The 24,524-nt window shown below is 45.0% G+C and overlaps 1 protein-coding gene across 7 annotated transcripts in view; it reads left to right on the forward strand.

The window, feature by feature from the left end:
- Positions 1-24,524, forward strand: part of Map4 (microtubule associated protein 4) — a 130,422-nt gene that overhangs the window by 104,411 nt on the left and 1,487 nt on the right. For 3 of the 7 annotated variants that reach the window (XM_051140323.1, XM_051140315.1, XM_051140318.1), the window contains 9 exons: positions 7,341-7,444; positions 8,741-8,962; positions 12,406-12,589; positions 13,207-13,266; positions 13,358-13,650; positions 15,617-15,730; positions 17,449-17,541; positions 22,251-22,332; positions 24,053-24,165. In XM_051140323.1, coding sequence (XP_050996280.1) covers positions 7,341-7,444; positions 8,741-8,962; positions 12,406-12,589; positions 13,207-13,266; positions 13,358-13,650; positions 15,617-15,730; positions 17,449-17,541; positions 22,251-22,332; positions 24,053-24,165 — 1,265 coding nt within the window. The remainder of the gene's footprint in view (positions 1-7,340; positions 7,445-8,740; positions 8,963-12,405; positions 12,590-13,206; positions 13,267-13,357; positions 13,651-15,616; positions 15,731-17,448; positions 17,542-22,250; positions 22,333-24,052; positions 24,166-24,524) is intronic. The other 4 variants (XM_051140316.1, XM_051140320.1, XM_051140317.1 and 1 more) reach the window with 3 other exon arrangements.

Consider the following 24,524-nt stretch of genomic DNA (forward strand, 5'->3'; position numbering starts at 1 on the left):
CTCTAATCCCAGCATTTTGGGAGGCTGAGGATTTCTGTGAGTTCAATATCATTGTGGGTTATAGAATGAGAACCTGGCAAAGAAAGACACAGTTGTGCCAGGCAATGGTGATGTATGCTTTAGATCCCAGCACTGGAGGCGGAGGCAGGAAGATCTCTGAGCTGGAGACTAGCTCTAGGACACAGAGAAACCCTGTCTCAAAAGACTAAAAAGAAAAATAAAGGAAGAAAGAAGCAATAGGAAGGAGAAAGCAGTTTAAAACTAAGATGGCTTTATTTATTTTAGGTAGTATTTATATTCAGGCCTTAGAAGAATCTCATGAAAGTTAACTCAAAGATGCTCACATCCAGGCTGTAGCTACTATGTGTCTCTGCTGTCCTCTGTCCATATGCCTCTTCCCCTCACCCCTACCTGGGAATCACTTTGTTGTCATCTAGAAAAACAAATAGGTAAGATGCCTAGAAATGGATATCCATTCTTAGTAAGCTTCAAATGCTGTACTAAGACAGCATCTTGACTGCTAACTACTATGTTTCCTGCCAGTGACAGCAAGTAACACAGCCCCAGGTCTATGTGGGGAAGACTCCCCTGTTCCTAGTATGTAGGATGAACTGGAAGAGGTAAAACAATTGTAATTTCCAATCTGATGATGGGGGTGGCAAATGCAAGGCCACCCTGGGTTATAGAATAAATTTAAGGCTAGTTTAGACAGCTTAATGATAAATACAAAAATAAGGAAAAGTACAAATTGTAGGAGGCTTTGTCTAACAACCAGAACATGCACTAGAAAGCCTCCAATATACAGATGTGAGAGGAGACAGGTGTTTTGTAAATTAATTTAGAATAGAGCCTTTGTGGTTTTCCCCAGGTTGATAGCCCACTTTCGCTATCGGGAATGCCTTTTTTCCCTTAGTAAACAGCCTTTATTTCTAGCCCTTAAAGCAAGCAAACAAACAAACAACAACAAAAACTGCTGCCAGAGGTGGTGGCTCACGCCTTTAATCCCAGTGTTCAGGGAGGCAGAGGCAGGCAGATCTCTGAGTTCCAGGCCATCCTGGACTACAGTGCCAAGGCTACACAGAGAAACACGGATTAATACAATGAATTCCTTTTCAGACTTTCTTTTTTCTTTTGGTAACACTCAGGCAACATTTGACTCATAGGTTCCAGAAGGCCTATTAAGAGTACCCCTGGAGCAAGGAGGAGGTCCTTTGTGAAAAATCACATCTGGATGGACAGTGGCAGTTAATGCTTATGTATAGCTGTGCTTGTGTGAACAGATGCAGATGCTGCTACTGTGGCACATACAAGCAATAAGACTTCATTATGTGTCTTATTGTTTACTGAAAACCCTGTGCTAGTGAAAAATATTTAGTGTGAGCTAGAGCCAATAGTAGCAAGTCTTGTTTGGTGAGACCTTCAGTTTGTTGTTTTGTTTCCATTTTTTATTTTTGTTTTTAAAAAAGATTTATTTCTTTATTTATACGTACATACATACATACAAGCATGCATTGCTCTGCTTTCATGTATGCCTGCACACCAGAAGAGGGCATCAGATCACAGTATATAGGTGGTTGAGAGCCACCATATGGTTGCTGGGAATTGAGCTCAGCACTCTGGAAGAACAGTTAGTGCTCTTAACCTCTGAGCCATCTCCCCAGACCAGCCTTCAGTTTTTTAAAAACTGTAACTGCATATAGCTCAACATAGATATACACATGCAGGTGTGCACATAGAAAATATTCTACACTAGAAAACTTATCAAGATAAGAGCATATTGAGTTATCTTTTTCTGTTCCTCCTTTATAAACACAACTCTCTATTCCAGGCTCAGCTTTGTAGGATAACAGTATTGTAAAGGAGCCTGAAAGGTTTGAGTCAGGACCTACAGAACAGTGCAGTGAGCTCCCAGTGATGTTTCTTTCTTATTCTGTACCCCTGGAGAAGCCTGCAACCTAGAATTCCAGCAAGTAGGTAATAATAAGAATAAGAAAAAAGACAGGTCAGGTAAAGCCTTACCACCTGGGTTTCATTCCTCTAGGGTGAAGGCAGATCCCTATAAATTGTAATCTGACCTCCACATGCATACCTTGGTACCCCTGCCATATACACACTAAATAAATTGAAATTTTTTTAAGTATAGGAAAAAGGAAGCCTAGCAAAAGTAAACTGTTTTTGTGCCCACATCTAGCATTGAGCAGTCTGCCTGTGGTGGTAAACTTATGAGACTTGCCTCAGCAGAAGCAGCTGTTGACATGATCCACCCATGATGGCAGCAGTTGCAGAGGCCCATCCATGCCTGCCATCACCAAGTAAACATTGTGGACATGTATAAACTGTTTATCTTGACAATTCTCTACCCAGGGGCATGAAAAAACCCTCCACAGCTTTCTTCTACCTCTTTCTGCCCAACAGAAGGTCAAAACCAAGTAGAAAACATGTCCACCCGACACAGCCAGGAAAGAGTCCTTCCCATTACTTAACTCCTACCTAGTGGTACCCAGTGACCCAGGGAATTGCTTTTAATTCTTTCAGGCAGTACCACCATGGATTGGGAGCATCATCAGTAAGGCCAGAAAGACAGCAGGTCAGAAATTACTGGTAGGGCTCTGTATACTAAATTTCACTTGAACTACAGCCAGAATATACATGCTAAATATACCAGGGTGATTGTCTGCAACAGTACAGTATTTGTATTTTAAAGCAGGCATTAAAAAAAAAAAAAAAAAAAAAAAGGCTCAGAAGTTAAGAGCACTTACTGCTCTTCCAGAGGTCCTGCGTTCAATTCCAGCAATCACATGGTGGCTCACAACCATCCATCTATAATGTGATCTGATGCCCCCTTCTGACCTGAAGGCATACATGCAGACAGAACGCTGTATACATACTAATAAATAAATCTAAAAAATTTGATTTAATGGTTACAAGTTTTCTTGAAAACAAAAAAATGAGGGCCCAGTGAGATCTGACTTAGTAGATAAAGTCACTTTCTGACAACTTAAGTTCAGTCCCTGGCATTCACATGGTGGAAGGAGAGAACCAAGCACCAGATCACCCTCTGACCTCCACAGGCACATAGTGGCTTGTGTGAGCTTGTGCACCCGTACCACCACCCCTGTGTACATCAAAAATAAAAGTCATAAGTTACTTTTAACGACCACTTCATTTATTTATGGGGGTGAGGAGTTAACATGGCAAGTATGTGCCATGCCATAGATGTGGTAATCAGACCACTTGAAGGACTTCACTCTCCCCTCCAGCATGTGGTTCCTGGGGATTGTATTCAGGTTGTCAGGCTTAAGACCATGTGATTTCATCTGTTAATCCATTTTGCCAGCCCTAAAATGTTTTTAATAAATCTCAAGGAGACACTCAGGAGGCAGGGGTAGGTGAATCGCTGTGAGTTCAAGGCCAGCCTGGTGTACAAAGTGAGTCCAGATAAGCCAAGGCTACACAGAGAAACCCTCCCCCCCCCCAAATCTCAAGGATAAAACAGAATTATTATTACTTTTGTTTGTTTATTTGGTTTGGTTTTTCAAGACAGGGTTTCTCTGTGTAACCTTGGTTGTCCTGGACTTGCTTTGTAGACCAGGCCTGCCTCTGCCTCTGGAGTGCTGGGATTAAAGGCGCGCGCCACCACCTGACTTAGAAATTGTTTTTTATTTTATTTTTATTTATTTTATTTTATTAAAAGATGTATTTATTTATTGTGTATACAATGTTCTACCTGCATGTACCCCTGCAGGCCAGAAGAGGGCACCAGATCTCCTTATAGATGGTTGTGAGCCACCATGTGGTTGCTGGGAATTGAACTCAGGACCTCTGGAAGTGTAGTCAGTGCTCTTAACCTTTGAGCCATCTCTCCAGCCTATTATTTTTTATTTATTTTTTTTATTTTTTACAGGTTAAGACCTTATGTTTTAAAGATTTTATTTATTTTATGTAATAAGTGCTCGATCTCCATGAAGGGGGCATCAGGTTGCATTATAGACAGTTGTAAAGCCACTATGTTGCTGCTGGGAGTTGAACTCAGGATCTCTGGAAGAGCAAATACCTGCATTTATGGAGGCAGAGGCAGGCGGATCGCTGTGAGTGTGAGGCCAGCCTAGTCTACAAAGCAAGTCCAGGACAGCCAAGGCTACACAGAGAAACCCTGTCTCAGGGGAAAAAAAAAAAAAAAAAAAAAAACGGGGTAGAGGGTGTTTGAATCAGAGTTGTGGATATAGGTCAGTGGTAGAGTACTTGTCCTGAGTCCTGTCCTTAGGGGGATCAGTGAGTTTGGCAAATGAGTAGAAATTATTCTTTTCAGTCATTTGAATAATAGCAAAAAAGAGTGATTCTCAGGCAAGGTACATTAATGAAAAACTTGAGCTGTCACCTTTCAGAGACACTGGAGGGGCAGGAGGATGCAAGACTCAATGGCTGTTGAAGGAAATCATGATCAGGTGTACCAAATTTGTCAAAAGATAATGGCATAAAGACCGAAGAAAGTACCTGGTGGGTGTGGCACAGGCCTTTACTCCCTGCACCTGGCAGGCAGGCAGAGCTATATGAGTTCAAGGCCAACCCGGTTTACAGAGCGAGTCTAGGACAGCCAGGGCTATACAAAGAAACCCTGTCTCTAAAAGAGCAATCCCCTCAAATAAAAAATAAAAACAGGTTCAAGAAACTGAGCAAATTCTAAGTGTGAAAAATGCCCAGGCATCTCATAACTAAATTTCTGTTTTCAAATTAACTTGAACTTTCACAAGGAGATAGTAATTTTGAAACCAGCAGAGAGGGACTGTGCATTCTCTCTCAGAGAATGAATGACTGTTTTCCTGACAGAAGCTAGAGGACATTACAGTAGCAGGGTGTTTTCTCGGGGCTGTGAACAGGAAATAGACCTAAGACAGATTTTATGCCTGTGTGTTTGTGTGTATGCAGGCACATGACACATTTGTGTGAAGGTCTGAGAACAGTCTTAGGGAACATCATCCCTTCCTTTGAAACAAGGTGTCTCATTGCCCTGACACTCACCATTTTCTAGACTGCCTGGCCCAGCACTGGGGTTACAAGCAGGCATTTTCTGGTAGAGTCTAAGGTTCAAACATTCCATTTGTCTGCTTTACCTACTGAGCTATCTCTCTAGCCCCCAAGCATGTTTGTTTTGTTTTGTTTTTGTTTTTGTTTTGAGACAGGGTTTCTGTAGCCCTGGCTGTCCTGGACTCGTTTTGTAGAGAAGGCTGGCTTAGAACTCACAGAGATCCAATTGTCTCCCAAGTACTGGGATTAAAGGTGTGGGTCACCACTGCCTGGCTGTGTTTTGTTTTTATTATCCCTAGCACATTTATTTGTAAAATTGGGGCTAAAGGCTCAGAATATAGCTCAGCAGTAGTGTGTTTGCCTGGATGTGTAAATCATGAGTTACACTGCAGAAAGTCAAGGTAGGATGGGTCAAGTAGTGGGACTAAAAGGTTTTTGGTTTATCCTAAATAATTAAACTTGAATGGCAGTACTTAGAGCGACTATTGAAAAGCTGTACCAAGCAGTGAAATTCAGAATGTTAATTTAGAAATTCTAAAACACTTTTTGCCTTTTCTTTAAGATTTATTTCGGAGACTGGAGAGATGGCTCAGCGGTTGAGAGCACTGGCTGTACTTCCAAAGATGCTGAGTTCAACTTCCAGCAACCACATGGTGGCTCACAACCTTCTAAAATGAGATCTGGTGCACATACTAGAAAAGGGCATCAGATCACTTTTATAGATTGTTGTGAGCCACCACTGTGGTTGCTGGGAATTGAGCTCAACACCCCTAGAAGATCAGACAGTGCTTTTAACCATTGAGCCATCTCTTCAGGCCCCCAAAATATATTTATTACATGGGTGTTTCTACCTGCATTTCTATGTATTGCATGCAGTGCCCATAGATCCCACAGATCTCTATGCGGCAATGTGGGTTCTGGAAGAGAAGTCAGTGCTCTTCACCTTTGATATCTCTCTAGTCCTTACAGATTTTGAAGCCCGGGCTGGCTTCAAACTTACTATATACCTAAACTCTGGCTGCTCCTACCTCCCCCAGGACTGCACTTATGGACCTGTGCTACTGTCCTAGCTTACCTTTTCCTATTTTGAAAAGACATTATCATTTTTGTGGCCTATTTGCATATTATTTTGATGCTTTTTTTGTGTGTGTGTGGATTGCTAACCTTACAAAAGTTACTGATAACTTGGGCCTGGGTGTGGTGGCACAGGCCTGTAATCACAGCATTCTGGAGATTGAGGAAAGAGGAATAAGAAGTTCAAGATCAGCATCTGTTTTGTGAGAGCCAGTCTTCAAAAACACAGATAAGCCACTGGTGGTGTAGTTCAGTTGGTTGCATGTTCACCCAGCATCCCCACAGCCTAGATATGTTCTGCATAAATTTGGTGTAATGGTACAATTCCATAATTCCAGCACTCAGGAGGTAAAGATGGGGGAATCAGACGTCATCCTCATATATGTTGTGATTTCCAAGCCAACCCTGGCTGCATGATATCCTAGGAGGTACTTATATAATTCTTTGTGTTGGAGGTGAGGCGCAAATGTTTTCTTTTGTTTGCCAATTGCCTTTTGGATTTTATGGCCCTGTCTTTCTTAAGTTATACTTTTTGTGGTTATGGATTTTATGCCAGTTGGAAGATCTCAGTGTTAGGACTGCACATTTCATAGGCTCACAATGCTTCTAGGCATAGTTCTAGGCATAGCGTCTAGGCATAGCTTCCTGACATCTGAAGCATCTTTCCTGTGGAGAGCTGCTTTGTTAGCTTACGCTGGTGACTTTATTGTCCATGGGTCTTTGCCTTGCTGGAAATCTAGGTCACTGTTAGAATTGGAGCAGCTTAATCTCACATCCTCTAAAGTGGTTCTTTACAGGGAAAGGAAGTAAGGGAGGTTATTGAACCATCTGGCTCTTGCCCCATCTCTCAGCAACCTTTATGCCAAGGGATAGACTATGGCAGAAAAGGTTTTCATCCCCTTTTTAATCAGGGAGTTGGTGTTTGGGTGACAGAAGCGCTTTGTTAGTATTAAGGGAAGGGAAACTGAACATTAAGAGCTGTTTTGTTTTTTGGTTTTTGGTTTTTGCACTGATCGGGGCAAATCCTTCTTTGAGTGCTTTAGCACAGGGACAAATGACGAGAGCTCCAAGAGCTGTTGTGCTCATAGGGAGAACGAAGCTGTCCATTCTCAGCAGCACAGCCCTTTGGGTTTTTCAGAATGGAGCACCAGCCATGGATCTCTCAATGAGGTCTTCTTTGCTTAAAATGGCTGTAAAGCACATTTGCTTAGGATAATTCCCGTTGACTGTCCACCCTTTAGGAATTGCCAGACAAGAAGGGAAGGCTGCTGTGGACGTGGCTGGAAATGACATCACTACCCCACCAAATAAGGAGCTACCACCAAGCCCAGAAAAGAAAGCGAAGGTAGGTGCAAGAGTGAATGGTGGCTATCCTTTTCTGTAATTAAAAAAAAAAAAAAAGAAAAGAAAAGAAACCTTCTGCTATTATTGCTTGAATCATGAAAGCAATGTCTTTTTTCTGAGCTGTCTTGTCTTTCTTTAAATGTAAATGCTCTTAGAAAATATATTACCACTTTCTCATATGGCCTATCCCAAATATTAAAATCTTCTCCCTTTGCACTTCCCTAGTATATCGGTGTAAAATGTTCATTAGATATTTGTTTTCTGTGTTGGAGATTGAATCTAGGGCCTTGTACATGGCTTTTTCACACAGGATCTTAATAAGTTCACCATAGTCAATTTATAAATCACTTACCTTTCCCTTGCTAACAACAAAAAGTAATTATAGACTTATTCTGAAATCTGTTCATGAAAAGGAAATAAAGGTTTTTCAGATAGATCATAGCTTCAGAAATTTCCTCTTGTACTTGGTAAACACACGGGTGCCACAGTTTAGGGCATAGTTATTCAGTCTTGTCAAGACTTAGCTAAGAAAGTAGGGTGTGGTGCCTAGACCTGTAATCTCAACAGTTGGGGGCCTGAGGCTAGACTGTCACGAGCTGAGTGCCAGCTTGGGCAGCATAGCAAGATAGTGTTTTTTAAAAAGCTCATAATGCTTTAATCACTTGATGATGGCTTTACTTATAGAATTCTTACAGCCACCTAAAGTTAACTAAGATTGTTTAGGAACTGAATATGTGGCACTATGATTAAGAAGGCATTTCCACAGACGTGGGGATGTAGTTCTGCAGTTCAGTTTGACCTTGGGTCAAACTAAGAATAAAGAAAATTATAGTTTCTTAAACTTCATTTTGAGTTTGGCTCAGTGGTGCGTACCTGTAGTGCCAGGAGGCAGAGTCAGAGGCTGGCGAATCTCTGTGAGTTCAAGGCTAGCCTGGTCTACAAAGTTAGTCTAGCCAAAGACATAGAGAAACCCTGTCCTTGGGGGTGAGGCAGGGTGGAGAAGGTCTTGTTAGACTCCAGTGTTACCTCTCAACGTATTTGGGCTACCAAACTATAGAGGCCTCATCACACCGGCCTCTCTCCTCCACCACCCCACTTCATTTTGGTATCTATTACTTTACTATTTATTGAGCTCAGAAGAAAGAAATGCTAATTTTCAGTTGCATCAATCCTCATTGTTTATAATTTTATTTTGAATTGTGCAATTTATACTTTTTTATTTGTTTTTATTTTTGTCTGTGTGTTTGATGTTCTTTAAAAATTAAAAATTAAAAATTAAACAACTATCAACCTAAAGCCTTTGGCCACCACTCAACCTGCAAAGACTTCAACATCGAAAGCCAAAACACAGCCCACTTCTCTCCCTAAGCAGCCAGCTCCCACCACCTCTGGTGGGTTGAATAAAAAACCCATGAGCCTTGCTTCAGGCTCAGTGCCAGCTGCCCCACACAAACGCCCTGCTGCTGCCACTGCTACTGCCAGGCCTTCCACCCTACCTGCAAGAGACGTGAAACCAAAGGTAAGTAGCCAGCCATATACTGTGCCAAGAAGATTCCCTCTCTGAGTTTCAGGTCCATAGACAGGCTCTTTTGGCTGCAGATGATGAGCTGGTGGAATTGGGAAAGAATAGGGGAAGGGCAGTGGGTGCTTTGAAAGTCAGTGTGGGCGCCTATTGGTGCTAGTGTAACACTTGGAAACCTTTTATTCTTTTTACCTTTGTCTGCCCTGGTCAGAAGCATTGTTGTGTCTGCTTCCAGTCTTCCTTTTTCTTAACTGCTCTTACCCTTCACCTGTTTGTGTACCTTACTTGCTTTCCTGTGCTCCACATACTAATCAGATATTGTTTGGGGTGGACCATACTTCTTACTTCCAATTCAGCTATTTGCCTTTCCTTTTAATCATCCTGCAGAATAAAGTTTTCCTTATTACTTAGCAGCATGCTGACTCTTCAAACTGAACTCAGCAGGTTCTGGCATCACGTGACAGCTTACTTTGCACTAAGCTTTAGGCTACTTCTCACTAGGCTGCTTGTGAAGTTTGTCTTCCTAGTACATACTTAATGCTGGACTTGTATTCAGGATTGCTCCTAGAGGAAGGGAGGGTGCAAGCTGTGGCTGCTGCCTTCCTTAAATTCTTATTTTATTTGAGAGGGGCCTTTAACCTTGCCTGTTGGTATCTTTAAGTTCATGGTGAGAAATGTTTCCTAAGATAATAAATGTGGTAATGTTCTGCTTGAATCTTGTAGAGTAAACCTAGGGATTGTGGTCTTACATTGAAACCCTGGCTAAGAAGTAAGGCTTATCATAGACCAAAAATGATGTGTCTCAAAAGGCTTTCTTTCTCAACCATACCCAGACAGTTGGCTCCCATTTGGAACAGTGCTCCTGGCTGCAGGGAGGAGAGAACTAGTGTCTAGTGAATAATGATAACGAAGTGTACCGGACTAGTTGCTTGATACATGTAACACTTCAGGATTCTCAGCCATCCATAATATAAATATTGTTATCTTTTTTTCAACTCTGTAAGCTTAAGCTCAGTCAAATTGCCTTCCTAAATAAAGTCCATGACAATAACAGAGGCAGGATTTGAGCCTAGATCTTAACTCCATTTCTGAAGTTTGGGCCCCTACAGCACTGTTTATATGAGTGCTCTGCCTGCAGGCGAGAAAGAGGGCATGAGATCACATTATAGCTGGCTGTGAGCCATCATGTGGGTGCTGGGAATTGAACTTAGGACCTCTGGAAGAGCAGACAGTGCTCTTAACCAGTAAGCCATCTCTCCAGGTTGATGGGCATATATTTCATCAAGCCCAGCATGCAGGAGGCTGAGGCAGAAGGATTATAAGTTCAAGGCTCGTTTGAGCTATATGGTATGAAGGAGTAGCCAGCATTGTAAATGTCCTTGCTGCTTTTTCTTTAGATAAAGACAAAAACATTTTAAAAGAGTGGTTCACTGAAGTCTTATTAGACTATCTCTGCCCTTAAAGTAGTAGGTATATAAAGCAAATAGAGTTAGGAAACCTGTTCGGAAAGGGAAGTGGGAACCAACTATGGCTAAAGAGGCTATCTGTCCCAACAAATTTTTGATGTCTGATAGGTGATACCGTCTTTAGTGATTTCTCTCTTTCTCTCTCTCTCTCTCTCTCCCCCTCCCCACCCCCCCCCCCTTGGTTTTTTGAGACAGGGTTTTTCTCTGTGTATCAGAGCCCTGGCCTCAAACTCACAGAGATCCACCTGCCTCTGCTTTCTGTGTGCTGGGATTAAAGGTGTGCACCACCATGCCCAGCTGATGGATGCACCTTAAACAAGGTCTAGAGAGATGGCTCCAGGGTTAAAAGTACTTGTTATTCTTCCAGAGGACCCAAGTTTGGTTCATAGCATCCACATTGGGCCTCTACAGTCACATGCATATTCATGGCAGAGAGGGGCGGGGGGAGAGAAGAGGAGAGGAAAGGAGAGAAGAGAGAGGAGGGGGAGACAGAAATTTGAGCTGGTGAGATGGCTCAGAAGTTAAGAGCACTTATTATTTTTGGAAAGCCCTGGACTCAGTTCCCAGCACCCATGCAGTGGCTCATAGCCATCTGTAACTTTAGTTTCAGCAGATCTGAAGCCCTCTGTTGACCTCTTCTGACTTCATGTACATCAAGCATGCATATGGTACATATACATATGTCCAGGTATACATATAAAATATATAAATCTTGGGCTAGAGAGATGGCTCAGCGGTTAAGGGACTGGTTACTCTTCAAGAGGACTTGAGTTTAATCTCTAGCACCTACATGACAACAGGAGTCTGTGACTCCCATTCCAGTAGAGCCAATACCCTCACACAGGCACACAGGCACACATGCAGGCCAGGCAAAGCACCAATGCACATAAAAATAATGGTAAAACTTCAGAGCAAACTGAAAAGAGTGCACATTCCTGATTCGGATCTTGAGATTTTGCATGAGCAGATAGATTTGATTTGATAGGATATGCTAGGAGACGACCCTAAATTCTTTTTTTTTTTTTTTTTTTTGTTGCTTTTGTTTTTTCAGACAAAGTTTCTCTGTGTAGCCCTGGCTGTCCTGGAACTCACTATGTAGACCAGGCTGTTTTTGTTTTTGTTTTTCCCCAACTCTAAATTTCTAACATTACTGTAACTGACCCTCATTGAACAGTGTTCCGTGCCTGGTGTTTGGTCAGGTCTGCCCCTTCTTGTCACCTCTCTGCTGCCAATCTTCTCGCCCTCTAAGTCCCTAATAGCTGGGCTGTAACAGTGCTGTGTTCTGATGATCTTCTTTATTCAGATAGAGAAATGTGGGTCCAGTGATCTTCCCAAGAACACACTTGGGTTCAGGCTCAGCAGCAGCTCAGGCTCTGACTCTGATTTGTCAGGCAGCTACTCATCTTTAGGAGGGCTGTCCTGTCCCACTAGGCTGGGTAGATGTTACCCAAAAGAATGGCTAACGTTTAGCCTCTGTTTCAGGTGCTTATTAAGTCTTAGTCAAATATTGGCAATGGATCTTAAGTAAAAATAGGTTGTGATGCGATGCACCCTGTGGGGTTGTCATTCCCACTGGAGTGATGTAGATTGACCCCGTTTCCTAACTTCAAAGCACAGGATTCCCTACCTGGCCAGTTGCACTTCAAGACTTTTTTGTTTTGTTTTTGGGTGTTTTGTTTGGTTTTGTTTGTGTTCTCACTATTTGGACAAGTCTGCTCTGGAACTTACCATGTAGCTAATGCTTGCCTCAAACTCATGACTCATAAGCAATCCTTTTGCCTCAGTGTTCCAAGTGTGCTGACTACACTACCAGCAGCTAACACCTTCCCCAAGTTATCTGGAGTCCCGATCTTAGAACCATAGATTCTATCAGGCACCGAGGAGTCTGTAGTGTCTCCTATTTGGGGAGCATGCTCATAAAACTCTGGGGCCATCACTGACCTGTAATTCTTACTCTCACTTTTCCATCTCTAGCCAATTACAGAGGCTAAGATTTCTGAAAAGCGAACCTCGCCATCCAAGCCTGCATCTGCCCCAGCCCTCAGAGCTGGACCTAAAACCACTCCAACCCTCTCAAAAGCCACATCTCCCTCAACTCTTGTTTCCACTGGGCCGAGCAGTAGAAGTCCTGCCACACCCCTGCCGAAGAGGCCCAGCGGTGAGTATTGCCAAGTCTTTCCTTCCCATGGGAACCAGTGGGAAGAGAATAGGGTTTTCCCTTTCCTTCTGGTTGTAGCACCAACAGTGTAGTGACTTCTTCATGCAACAGTCCTCAGTTTTCAATACCTTGCGTAGTGACAGACAGGCAGGCCCTGAACTTAACATGCCTTCATCTCTTAAGTAAGCTTAGCAGCTGTGTGCATTCAGGAAAATCCTGAACAAAGATGACTCTTGTGAATTCTCAGATGAGTTAGTTCTTCCTTAGTGACTCCAGAGATCCTATCACCTTGTGTTTGTACGTCCAGCTCCATGGTAAAACACTTTTGGTGTGTGGAAGGCTCTATGTTCACTCTCTACCATGCAAAGAAAGAGGCAGGCAATTTAATTCCAGAGGCATATTTAGTAAGCTGCTTCTCTGGCCATGTATGCATGCGTCATCGTTAGGTTGCAGTGCTGGCTATGTGTGCTGTGCACAGTCTTCATGTGGGCAGTTAATCTTGTACTGTGTCCCGGAAACAAGCACAGGTACTGGCTCAACATGCTCGTTCTGTAATGGTCAGATGAATGGTGAATCTTAGCATATCTCTGATTAAATATACTAATTTTTTTGTGCAGCCACTAAAACTGAGGGGAAACCTGCTGATGTTAAAAGGATGACTGCTAAGTCTGCACCAGGTAATGGCTAATACAACCAACCTGAAGCCTAGTGAGCCTTCCCCAGCTCAGGCCCCTCGCTGAACTCCTGCTGCTTCTCGTTTCTCTGCAGCTGACCTGAGTCGATCAAAGACCACCTCTACCAGTTCTGTTAAGAGAACCACCACTCCCACTGGGGCAGCACCCCCTGCAGGGATGCCTTCCACTCGAGTCAAGCCCACAGCTGCACCTTCCAGGCCTTCTGTGGCTCTTTCTGTGGACAAGAAGCCCACTTCGGCTAAATCTAGCAGCTCTGCTCCCAGGACGAGCCGCCTGGCCACTACTGCTTCTGCCCCTGACCTGAAGAGTGTTCGCTCCAAGGTTGGCTCTACAGAAAACATGAAGCATCAGCCTGGAGGAGGCCGGGTGAGTCTCGGAGCCTCGGGTTTTAGCATGCTGCCTTCTGCTGCTTCTCTGCCTCACCCAGCCACCAAAAGTGGTTGCTAGGACATTGTATTCAGCACCAGGGAACTCTAGTCTGGGCTCTTGGCACTGGAATATCAGGGAAGGCCTGGGCTGAGCTCTGTTTTTTCTCTTCCCATAAGGAGCTTCTGTTCAGCATTGTGGGATTTAGGCTGACATTTCTCTTTGGGAAAGAACGAGTAGAAAGAGTCTTGTTATAAGAATTTTAGAAAGCTGGACGTGTGGTTCTTGCTCGTGATGTGAGCACTCAGGAGACAGACCATCAGAATCGCTATGGCTGGCCACAGGGTTAGGGAGCATGGACAGAAAGGTTCAGAAACTATGAGGGAAAGAGGCACTGGATATGAACCCAGTTATTTTTGGTTCTTATTGGACACATTTATTTCTCCATCCCATGATATGGGAGGAGTCTGTCCAAATGAGAGCTGGGGTGCCCTCTGGTGTCCAAGAGGAGCTATGCTGTGAAAGGAGCCACATAGTCTGGCTTCTTCCTTCACACCCTAGGCCAGAGGTGGTGACACAACTTTAATTCCAGAAGAGGGAGGCAGCGGCAGGAGGATCTCTTGAGTTTGAGGCCAGCTTGGTCTACGTAACAAATTTCATGACTACACAGGGAGACTGTGTCTTATTTTGGGGGTGGCGTGGGTGGGAAACAACAAAGAACACTCTGGCCAACAAGATAACTGGGGATAGAAGGACTTAGCACCACCCTGACAACAGTTGTCACAAAAATGACAGTCCACAGAAACTGTTATGAAGGGAGAAAACTGACTCCTACAAGTTCTTTTCTGATCTCCACACATGCTGTAGCATAAGTGTCTATGCATACTTTGACATACACAATAACTTTTTTAAAAACATTCTGGTTGCAGGGATCACAGATATATGCGTTGTGTTAGCAGCTCTCTTGGTAACCCAGGATGTGGAAAAATTGGTACCAAAGTTCACCTGAGACGCTTCATCCCTGGAGCAGTTAGCCTCCCTTACATCCTCTCCCAGCACATGAACTACTCTGACAGCACCAGAGTAGGATACTTATATCCAAAGCTGTTGGTTAAGAACTGGAGAGGTGGCTCAGAGGTTAAGAGCGCTGGCAAAGAACCCAGGCTTAGTTCCCAGAATCCTCATCTGTGGCTCACAACCATTTGTATGTAACTCTACTTCTCGTCTCTGTGGGCACCAGGCGTGCACATGTTATGTCTATACAAAGCACTCATACACATAAGATTCTTAAAAACATTTTAAAGAAATTGAATAGGCACAAAAATGGGGCAGAGTAATGGTTCGCGTGGAAGACATTGACGACAGGCTGGGATCATTCCAGGATAAGGGCCTTCGTTGCTTTTGGTAAACAGTGGTGGCTGTGGTACAACCAGCCCAGTGTCTGGGAGGAGCCACAAATGACCTGTGTCCCCATCTTTGCTCTTCTTAGTTTTTCATGCTACAAAATTTTGAGGTTATAAATAACGGGCTAGTGATTAGGTTATTGTCTATTGTAGTATACCTGGCAAATGTCTTGCTGACCATCATTGGTGACTGTAACCATGTGCTTGGGCAGAGCAGAGCAGGCCATTAGTCAAGAAGGTGCTGCTATTTACAATGATAGTCTCTCACAGGCTCACAAAGAAACCACTGATTTGATCTTCTTAGCCTTTGAACTGTTTCTCTATAAATGCATGGTCTCTTCTTTGTTTCAGCTCTGGCCTGTGGGTCCTCTTCCTGTGCCCCTTGCTCAGGCATCTCTGTGGATCTAGCCTAGGAGTGTTTTGTCCTAGGGGCAAGGGTGACCTGCTTCTTTTCTGCCTGGCATCCTGGCCTTGCTTTTTCTTCTCCTACCTTTCTCTTTCCATGGCATCTGGGCTCTCATCTTGGTTTGAAACTTGCCCCTTCCCCCTTTATCTCCATCCAGGCCAAAGTAGAGAAAAAAACAGAGGCAGCTGCCACAGCTGGAAAGCCTGAACCTAATGCAGTCACTAAAGCAGCCGGCTCCATTGCGAGTACACAGAAACTGCCTGCGGGGAAAGTGAGTTTTATTTAGGTTTACCTCTCTGAGGTAAAATGGGAACATCATTCTTCTAGCCTGAGTCATTTTCCCTTCTAGTCTATTTTGTTCCTGTTCTTAACTAGTTCCTGCTCCTTCCTGTGTTCCTTCCTCTAGTTAATGACTCAGCTATCAGTTGTTTTTTTTTTTTATATCAACCCTGAAAGCTAACCAAGTTGTGAGCTCATACCCCAGCTTGCTGAAGGGAGCTTGAAAACTGTCAGTCATTCCTTGACATTTGAAACTCATCTAGTATGCATACAAATCCATCACACCCGGTTCTTCCTCAGAAGGCAGGGCAGTGGCAGTACGCAGAGCCCTGCCGCCCTGTCTTTGACCATCAAGCTGCTTTGGGGTATGGAGACAGATACACCTGGCTGGCTGGCTAACAGTGATCTCCTGCTAAAGACATGAAGAAGTTAAGAAATTAATAGAACATGGCAAAGTGTCTGGGTGAGCTCTGTGTTCTATAGGTAGCACAGCAAGTTTCATATGAGGAGGGAAGGAAGGAAGAACCTCTTTCTCTCTCCTTGAGAGCTAAAGAAGAACTCTGTAGGTTACTGAGTTCCCGGGCTAAAGTGTTACAGAGCAGCCTGGCTGTGTCCTCCTGACTGGTACATCACTGTAGCACCGTTTTGGTTTTTCTCTTTGTACATGCAGCTCACAGACACAGGATTGTACATCTAGAGGATTCAAAGAATTGTTAAAACAGATAAACTGGCAATAATCCTAGCATTGCTACAGGCGAGACAGGAGGATTTGCTCAGGCTGGGCGTGGTGGCGCACGCCTTTAACCCCAGCATTCGGGAGGCAGAGGCAGGCGGATCGCTGTGAGTTTGAGGCCAGCCTGGTCTACAAAGTGAGTCCAGGATGGCCAAGGCTACACAGAGAGACCCTGTCTCGAAAAACCAAAAAAAAAAGAAAAAAGGGGGGGGGGTATGGGGCCTGCTTGGGGGTACATGGCAAGTTCCAGGCCGCCCTTGTCTACATAGTGAGACTCTATTTCAAGCAAACAAGCAAGAAAACAAAAAGGAAGTCGAGCTTCATCATCAGTGTTTCTGAAACAGGTGGGTGAGGTGTGCGAGCTGCTGAGGCCGTGGCCTCTGCACCCCCTGGTGTCAGGTTCAGGGTGCTGTGACCATTTGCCTTTTTATATGAGCAGTGTGTCTTCCTTCCGTTGTTACCAACTCTGTGCTGTTGGCCAGCTGCCCAAACAATCTGTAGAGCAGCCTTTGTCTCTAGGAGTGAGTCTGGCTGTAGCAGTGCCAGGCCCCAGATGGGAACTGGTCAGAACATCAGTATCCTTGCTAAAGAAAAGCTAGAGACCTGTGTCCAGCTTTCCCAGAAAGGTGGGCTTTCACAAGAAAGTGGGGCCATATTTGGGTGGGCTTCAGGGACCTGCTGCTCTTTGAGTCTTAGAAACTATAGCTCAGCACCCAGAATCAGTGAAGACAGCTACGTGGCGCTGTGCAGCATGCTCTGTCTTGTGTTGTTTGCTCACTCCCTTTCTTGTTTTCACATTCCTTTCCTGTGTTTTTCAACCCCTTTTCTAATGAAAGTGGGGGCAGAAGTTTAAGGACACTCTTTGTTGTTGGCTGTAGTGGCCATATGTGGACTCACTGCCTGCTTCGTGTCAGTTCTAACTAGCCCCCTCCCTTTGTGTTGTCCCCCCTTTCTCTTTCTGTTTTCTAACACTCCAGGTCCAGATAGTCTCCAAAAAAGTGAGCTACAGCCATATTCAATCCAAGTGTGGTTCCAAGGACAATATTAAGCATGTCCCTGGAGGTGGCAATGTAAGTATAAGCTCTGGCCAGTTGGTATATGAGGCACAGTCCCTGTGGGTTCATGGCGGCAGAGGGTGGGGAGATGGGGGGGGGGCAGAGGGCTACGGGAAGAGGACACAAAGAACCTTCCCCAATGTGACAGGATCACAGTGGCCTGGGTTGGGCCCTTGCCAGTAAGCAATCCTGCCAAGTAAAGGGAACTGGAAGCCCATATGTATTTTTGTGGGTGTCCTAATGATCCCCTAAGACACAGCTACTGATACCCAGTGGTCTCACCTCACCATCATGTATGAGAAGCTTTGGGTTTTTCTCTAGCTCCCATTTGCTTGGGACACACAGACTTAACTGTGTGCCTGTGCAGCCCCTGAGCAAATCCCTGCCCCGAGAAAGGTACCCTCCCAAGGCCTGTGCTTGACACTTTGACATTGTAAATTGCTGTTACCCAACATTTCACCCTTCCACTCCTGCTTCTATCTATATTCTTCCTTTGTGTTCTCTTTTCTTTCTACTCTCCTTCCTTCTGTCTTCTCCTATCTTCCCTTTTGTCTGTTCCATCTGAACATCTTCCTCATTATCACACTTGTGTTCTGTGTTAGCTCTTTCTGTGTGCTGGGGATGTTGATGATTGCAGCTCACAGGGAGATTCTGGTCTAGGGAAAATAGCACCAGAGGTCATCCTCATTGAGTGGGTATTTCCTACTTGTTCCTGTGGCAGTGCCTAGGCAGGTAGGAGTCTGCAGAGCTGAACCATGGACATGCTACTGGGCCACCCACAAACACCCCCTGATCTTACCTCCCTGATCCTAGTAACTTTTCTTTTTGGCCTCTTGGTCTGGGTAGAAATGTGAATGAAGGGCAGGAGAGATGGCTCAGAGATTAAGAGCACTGGCTGAGTTCAATTCCCAGCAACCTCATGGTGGCTCACAAAAATGAGATCTGGTGCTCTCTTTCTGGCCTGCTAGTGTACATGCAGGCAGAATATGTATAAATAATAATTTTAAGAAAGAAGAATGTGAAAAAGGTATTCTAAGGGAATTGGGTTATTTCTCTGTGTGACAAATTTTTATTGTTTTGGTTTTTTGAGTATATATCATTTTTTTCCCTTCTTTTTCGAGACAGGGTTTTTCTGTGTATCCTTGGCTCTCCTAAACGAACTTTGTAGACCAAGCTGGCCTCGAACTCACAGTGATCCTCCTGCCTCTGCCTCCCAGGTGCTGGGATTAAAGGCGTGCACCGCCCGGCTTGAGTATATATCTTAAAGAGCTTGCCTAGCATTCATGTGGCCACATGTTCAAACCCCAGCATGGCATAAACCAGGTGTGATGACACATACCTGTGAGTCTAGTACTGGGTGTGAGGGTGGGGGATACAGCGGAGTCCTCAGTCTGTGAGCCTGTCTCAAAGAGAAGAACAAGAGAAGTAATAATTAGTCATCCTTCTGTGTAGTGTGTGCATAGTCTACTGGGATCTTTCAATGCTGATTGCTTATTTTCAACCAGGTTTTTTTTTTTTTTTTTAAGGTTGAACACAGATTTTAGACTATTTTGAAATTAGAAAACTGCCTGGTAGTATTTTCAGGTTCAAAGGTGAGAGCACACAGCATGTGGACACAGCAGACATGGAAGTAATGTTGTTCCTCCTGGAGCTTCTGTCAGCCCCTCCATAGTGCTACCATAGTAAACATTCTGTTTACTCAGGGGAGACAGAGATAGGCATATCTCTGAGTTCAAGGCCAGCCTAATCTACAAAGTCAGTCCAGGAAAGCCAGGGCTACAAGAGAAACCCTGTCTCAAAAAAGAAAGGAAAGAAAGCAAAGGAAAAAAAACTAGCAAGCTCGAGCAATAAAGAGAAAAGGCACTTGCTGCACAGAACCACAAGCATGTGGGCCAATCCCCAGTACCCACATAAACAAGCCAGGCAGCATTAGCATCCCACCTACAGTCCCAGCACTGTGGAGTTGAAGATAAGAGATGGTCAGGACAAGCTGGTGGTTGAGACTAGCCTAGTCCATGAGCTCTAGGTTCATATCAGACCACGCTACAGTGAAAGTCGAGTGTGATAGTCTCCCAAAGCCACCCTCTGACTTCAACTCACACACAGTGGAACCCACACATCAGCAAAACTGCATTCACACATATACACCATGCTTATCTACACATGTTCAGAAACAAGAAACAACCAGTAGGTTCCACCATGGAGTTGAAACCATATTACACACCCACACCCACACACAAATACACATTTACTGTTAGGATATTAGGCTGTTGGCAGAAGCTAGTTTGTGCTCCTCAAATGCTTCCAAGCTGTATATTCAAAGAACATTGGAGAGAAAAGGAAGTGTTTCCTTGTTTCAGCTGCTTCTTTCTGTAACTGGTCCCAACTTAGACTTTTATGGCAGTTTGGACTCTGTTTCTCCCTTGTAAGGTGGAGATTAAGTGCTCAGATCTGTGGGCAGCTCACTTCAGCAGCATGTAGGATGTCACAGATCAGCCACAGCCTGGGGGCTGCATAGGTGGAGCAGGAGAGAGTAGCTGCCTGTGGCTGGTTGTATCCTGAGGTATTCCTTCAAGAGAGAGGAGTCTAATGTGGCGCACTCCTTTAATCCCAGCACTTGAGTTACAGATACTGCCACCTCCAACCAAAGAGACCCTGCTAAGCGAGTGAACTGAGAAAACTTTGAAATATAATGGATGGGTATATATGTTAGTACTGGCTACCTAGGGTCTGTTTCCTTTAATCTTAATATCCTTTTGTGCTCTACAAATAACTCTCCTTTGTTTTAAGCTATTGTTTTTTTTTTGTTGTTTTTCTTTTTGGGAGTGTTGTTGTTGTTGTTGAATAAACTGCATGTTCTGTTGGCATGGGACTCATGCCATAATACATGTGTAGAGGTCAGAAGCTCCTCCACCTTGTTTGAGACAGTGTTTTGTGTCCCAGACAGATTGGGGAGCGCCTGGGGATTCTCTTATCTCTGTCTCCTTTTTGCTCTGTGAGTTTTGATAATTCAGGTGGTGTGCTATGAATCTGTGGTTTGGGTTTTTTTGTTTTGTTTTTCAAGATAGGGTTTCTCTTGTAGTCCTGGCTGTCCTTGACTTGCTTCGTAGACCAGGCTGGCTTTGAACTCACAGATACCCTCTTGCCTCTGTCTTTTGAGTTCTGGGATTAAAGGTGTATGCCACCACACCTGGCATGAATCTATTTATGTAGTAGCTGAAGATTTCTTTTTCTTTTTCTTCTGTTTGTTGATACATGGTTTCTCTGGTGTAGCCCTGGTTGTCCTGGACTCTATTTGTAGATCAGGCTGGCATGGAACTCACAGAGGTCTTCCTGTTTCTGCCACCCAACCGCTGGGTTACAGGCATGTGTTACTACACCCAGCTGGTGTCTGGAGGTTTGAACTAGCTTCTCACATTGTATGGCAAGCACTTTTACCCATAGAGCTATCTTTCTAGTCCATAGAACAGAATGTTAATTTGGCTGTTTGTAGCCTCTGTTTTCACTTAGTTTAATTTAGTTTTGCTTTGGTTTGGTTTTGGTTTCTCTCTGTGTCAAACTCAGAGATCTGCCTGTCTCTGCCTCTTGAGTGCTGGGATTAAAGGTGTGTGCCATCACTGCCCTGCCAGTTTTCTTTAAATTGGTTTAACTTTACATTTTACTCCCGTAGCTCGGCATGACTTTCACAGGTAGTAATAGCTCACTACGTCGGGCAGCAGTCGTGTTTGTACCATCATGAGGCTGCCGCCATCCCTTAAGCTTTGGCTTGAATATGTCTTTTAATCAGACCTTCCCCTCACTAGCTTTTCTTTGGTGGAGGCATAGTTAGGAGCTAATGGATGGGAGGCCTCAAGGGTAGCTCACATGCTAGGAACGAGTCCCAGCCCCAGACTGACAGAGTAGCCTGGCCTCAACCCACGGAGATCTGTCTGCCTCTGCTGGGATTAAAGGCATGTGCCACCATGCCTAACTGCAAAATACCTTTTTTTTTTTAAATTTAGTTTTTAGAGACAGGGTTTGTCTGTGTAGCCTTGGCTATCCTGGACTCGCTTTGTAGACCAGGCTGGCCTTGAACTCACAGCGATCCACCTGCCTCTGCCTCTGCCTCCCCAGTGCTGGGATTAAAGGCGGGCGCCACTGCTACCCTGCTCAAAATACATCTTTTTAACATAAAATTTTCTACAGTTTAAATTGATAACTTTATTCTACATTTAAAAAATAATTACTTTGCAGAGATAGGAAGTAACCTAAGTGCTAACTAGTAGCCATGGGGTTGAGGATGTGTGTGGCATAGTACAGATGATTTTGTGGCCCTTTTGTGCACTGTTTTCCTGGTAGACTATTGTGTCATGAAACTCATAGGAATATGAAGCCCACAGAATCTGAAGCCATACAAATGGCTGGGGAACGTGCATTGAAAAGTACTGGAAGGAAATTCAATAAGTGCTAGTGTAAATTTCTGGGCAAGGAGTTGGTAGGTCAGGTGTTGAGGTATGCCCTGCATAGTGGAGCAGCTCTGGAAGGTGGAAAGGAAGACTGGGGGTGGGGTGGGGCCAGGGGCAAAGAGAAGGCCACCAGAGATCATGGGCTTTTAAGCACTTTAGGAGGTGGTCTGTACCTCGAACAGACCTAAGAAGTGGGTAACCAAAGGAACTGGTGAAGGTGGGGTGGGCTCATCCGCCCCCTGTGCCTTCTCTTTGAGTGCATTTGCTTTCCGTTCTTAGGTTCAGATTCAGAACAAGAAAGTGGACATATCCAAGGTCTCCTCCAAGTGTGGGTCCAAAGCTAATATAAAGCACAAGCCTGGTGAGTGTTTCTGCCTGTGGCTGAGGGTCATCTTCCAGGGTCATCTGGGTGGCTTCCAGCTGGGAAGTTTTCATGACATCAAAACTCGGAGCTGGTTCTGGAGAGGTGGTGGTGGCACAGCAGTTACGGCGCTTGCTACATGAAGTCCCAACTTTGGATCCTTGGAAGTCTGACATTTAACCTCAGGCTTGCATACACATGTGAACCCATACACATATACATGCATTCATACACTCCACACACATGAAAAAGAAGGAAAACTCCCACCTGCGTGCCTGGTAGAAACAGCACAGCTTGCCTGGGATAGCAGCTGGATGCTGCTTTTCTGTTGGAGGATGAACACTTTGTTAAGGCCATTTGCACAGCTGTCCCGCGGGAATACTCATGCCCTGTCCCAGGTAGTCTTGTGTCCTATGGTGCCTGGCACTGTTGACCTGGGCCAGCCTCCCACTAGCATCCCAGGAGCTAGTGCTGACGGAGTGGTGCTTCAGAGCCAGGAACAAAGGAAGCCCAAGCAGAGACGCCTCAGCGCCAGCTTTGACAGGAGAAGGCAGGGCCTTTGAAATGCTGTCTGACCCTGAGGATCTGGCAGCAGTGCCGGTGGCATTCTGTCTGGCAGCATCACTGATGGTGTCCTACAGAGGCTTCTGAGAAGAGTCTCAGCACTTGGCTTGACTCATGCCCTGGTTCCTGGTCCATAGCAGACAAGGGGTTGTGAGGTCTTGGTCTAGAGCTGGCACACCACTGCAAGAGCTGATGTTTCATGAGATTAGCTACCCAGGCCAGTTAAGGTTGAAGGCACAGAAACTTTCTTTCAGCAGATTCCAGGCTAGGTTGTTTGTTTTACTTTCTTGGTTTTGTTGTTGTTTTCTGCCTCTGCCTTTCATGGAGTGCTGGGATTACAGTGCCCAGTCTGGTTTGTTTGTTTGAGGCAGTGTCTCGCAGTGTAGCTCAGGCTGACTAGGATAGATTCGACCTTGTAGCAGCCCTCCTACTTAGCCTCTCAAGTATTGGGATTGTGAGAACCAATTTAGAGTGTGCTCTTTATGAAGGACCAGATGCTATGGTCCTTGACTTACTGTTTATTCTACTCCCCTTTTATCTGGAAGATTGAGATAGCTCTTGCCCTAATGGCACTAAGTGAGTTGAAGGATTGGTTTTGCCAGAACTTGCTCTACACTGGGAAAGAAACCTGGTGAGTTTGTCCGAAACATTTGGAGGTGTGGGCTGAGTACAGATGGAAAGGCACAGACGAGTCAGAGAGCCTTTCCTGCCCAGTCCACCCTTCCCCCTGAGCCCCAGTCTGGTGTGCAGGGATCCTTCACTTTTACCCCAGATGGAAAGCACAGACTCTGCGAGCTCTTTCTCAGCTCACACTTCTGGGCCTGCTCCCTGTATCTCACTATTCCTTCTTTTTGCTCTGTGGCTCAGCAGCATCTACATCCTGTCTCTGTCATTTACAAAACATCAACGTGAGCAACTGAAGAGTCGTGAGGCTGATAGGGCGCTAATGGGTATCAGTGAGACCTGGAGAGTCAGAAGCCAGCATCAGGCTGGGCCTGCAGTGGTTTGAGGGCTGCCTTCCCTTGGGACCCACTGCCTCTGCCTCTCTTGTCCTCATAACCATTCATGAGCAGGCTCAGACTCCTGTCTAGGTGCCTGACTTTTGCCTACAGGTGTGCTCTGCCACCCTCGGTGACCTGTTCTTTTGTTGTTCCAGGTGGAGGAGATGTCAAGATTGAAAGTCAGAAGCTGAACTTCAAGGAGAAGGCCCAGGCCAAAGTGGGGTCCCTCGATAACGTGGGCCACCTGCCTGCAGGAGGTGCCGTGAAGGTAGTGAGTGAGCCACTAGTGCATAGCGAGAGTGGTGTGGCCACCTTGCAGTTGTAATGGAGCTTGGCAGGCCTGTCACCGCCCCTCAGTTTCCCCAGGAGTCACATGTTCAGTCATGCCATTGCTGTCTCCATTATACCATTGGTCCAGGGGGAGGCAGAGGAGGTGAAGAGCCTGAGTTCCCAAGAGCTGTGGCCTGCCTCATTGGGCCCATCCTAGCCGTTTTCTGAGGGAATGTGGCTTGGGGCACAAATGACAAGGCAAGCACATAGTTCCCTGACTATCATTGTAACTGTGGGAGACAGGGGGCTGCTGGTGGTTCCCAGACTCTGGAAAAAGCATGAGAACAGAGACAGACT

Source organism: Acomys russatus, chromosome 32, assembly GCF_903995435.1.
Source record: "Acomys russatus chromosome 32, mAcoRus1.1, whole genome shotgun sequence".
NCBI classification, from domain to species: Eukaryota; Metazoa; Chordata; class Mammalia; order Rodentia; family Muridae; genus Acomys; species Acomys russatus.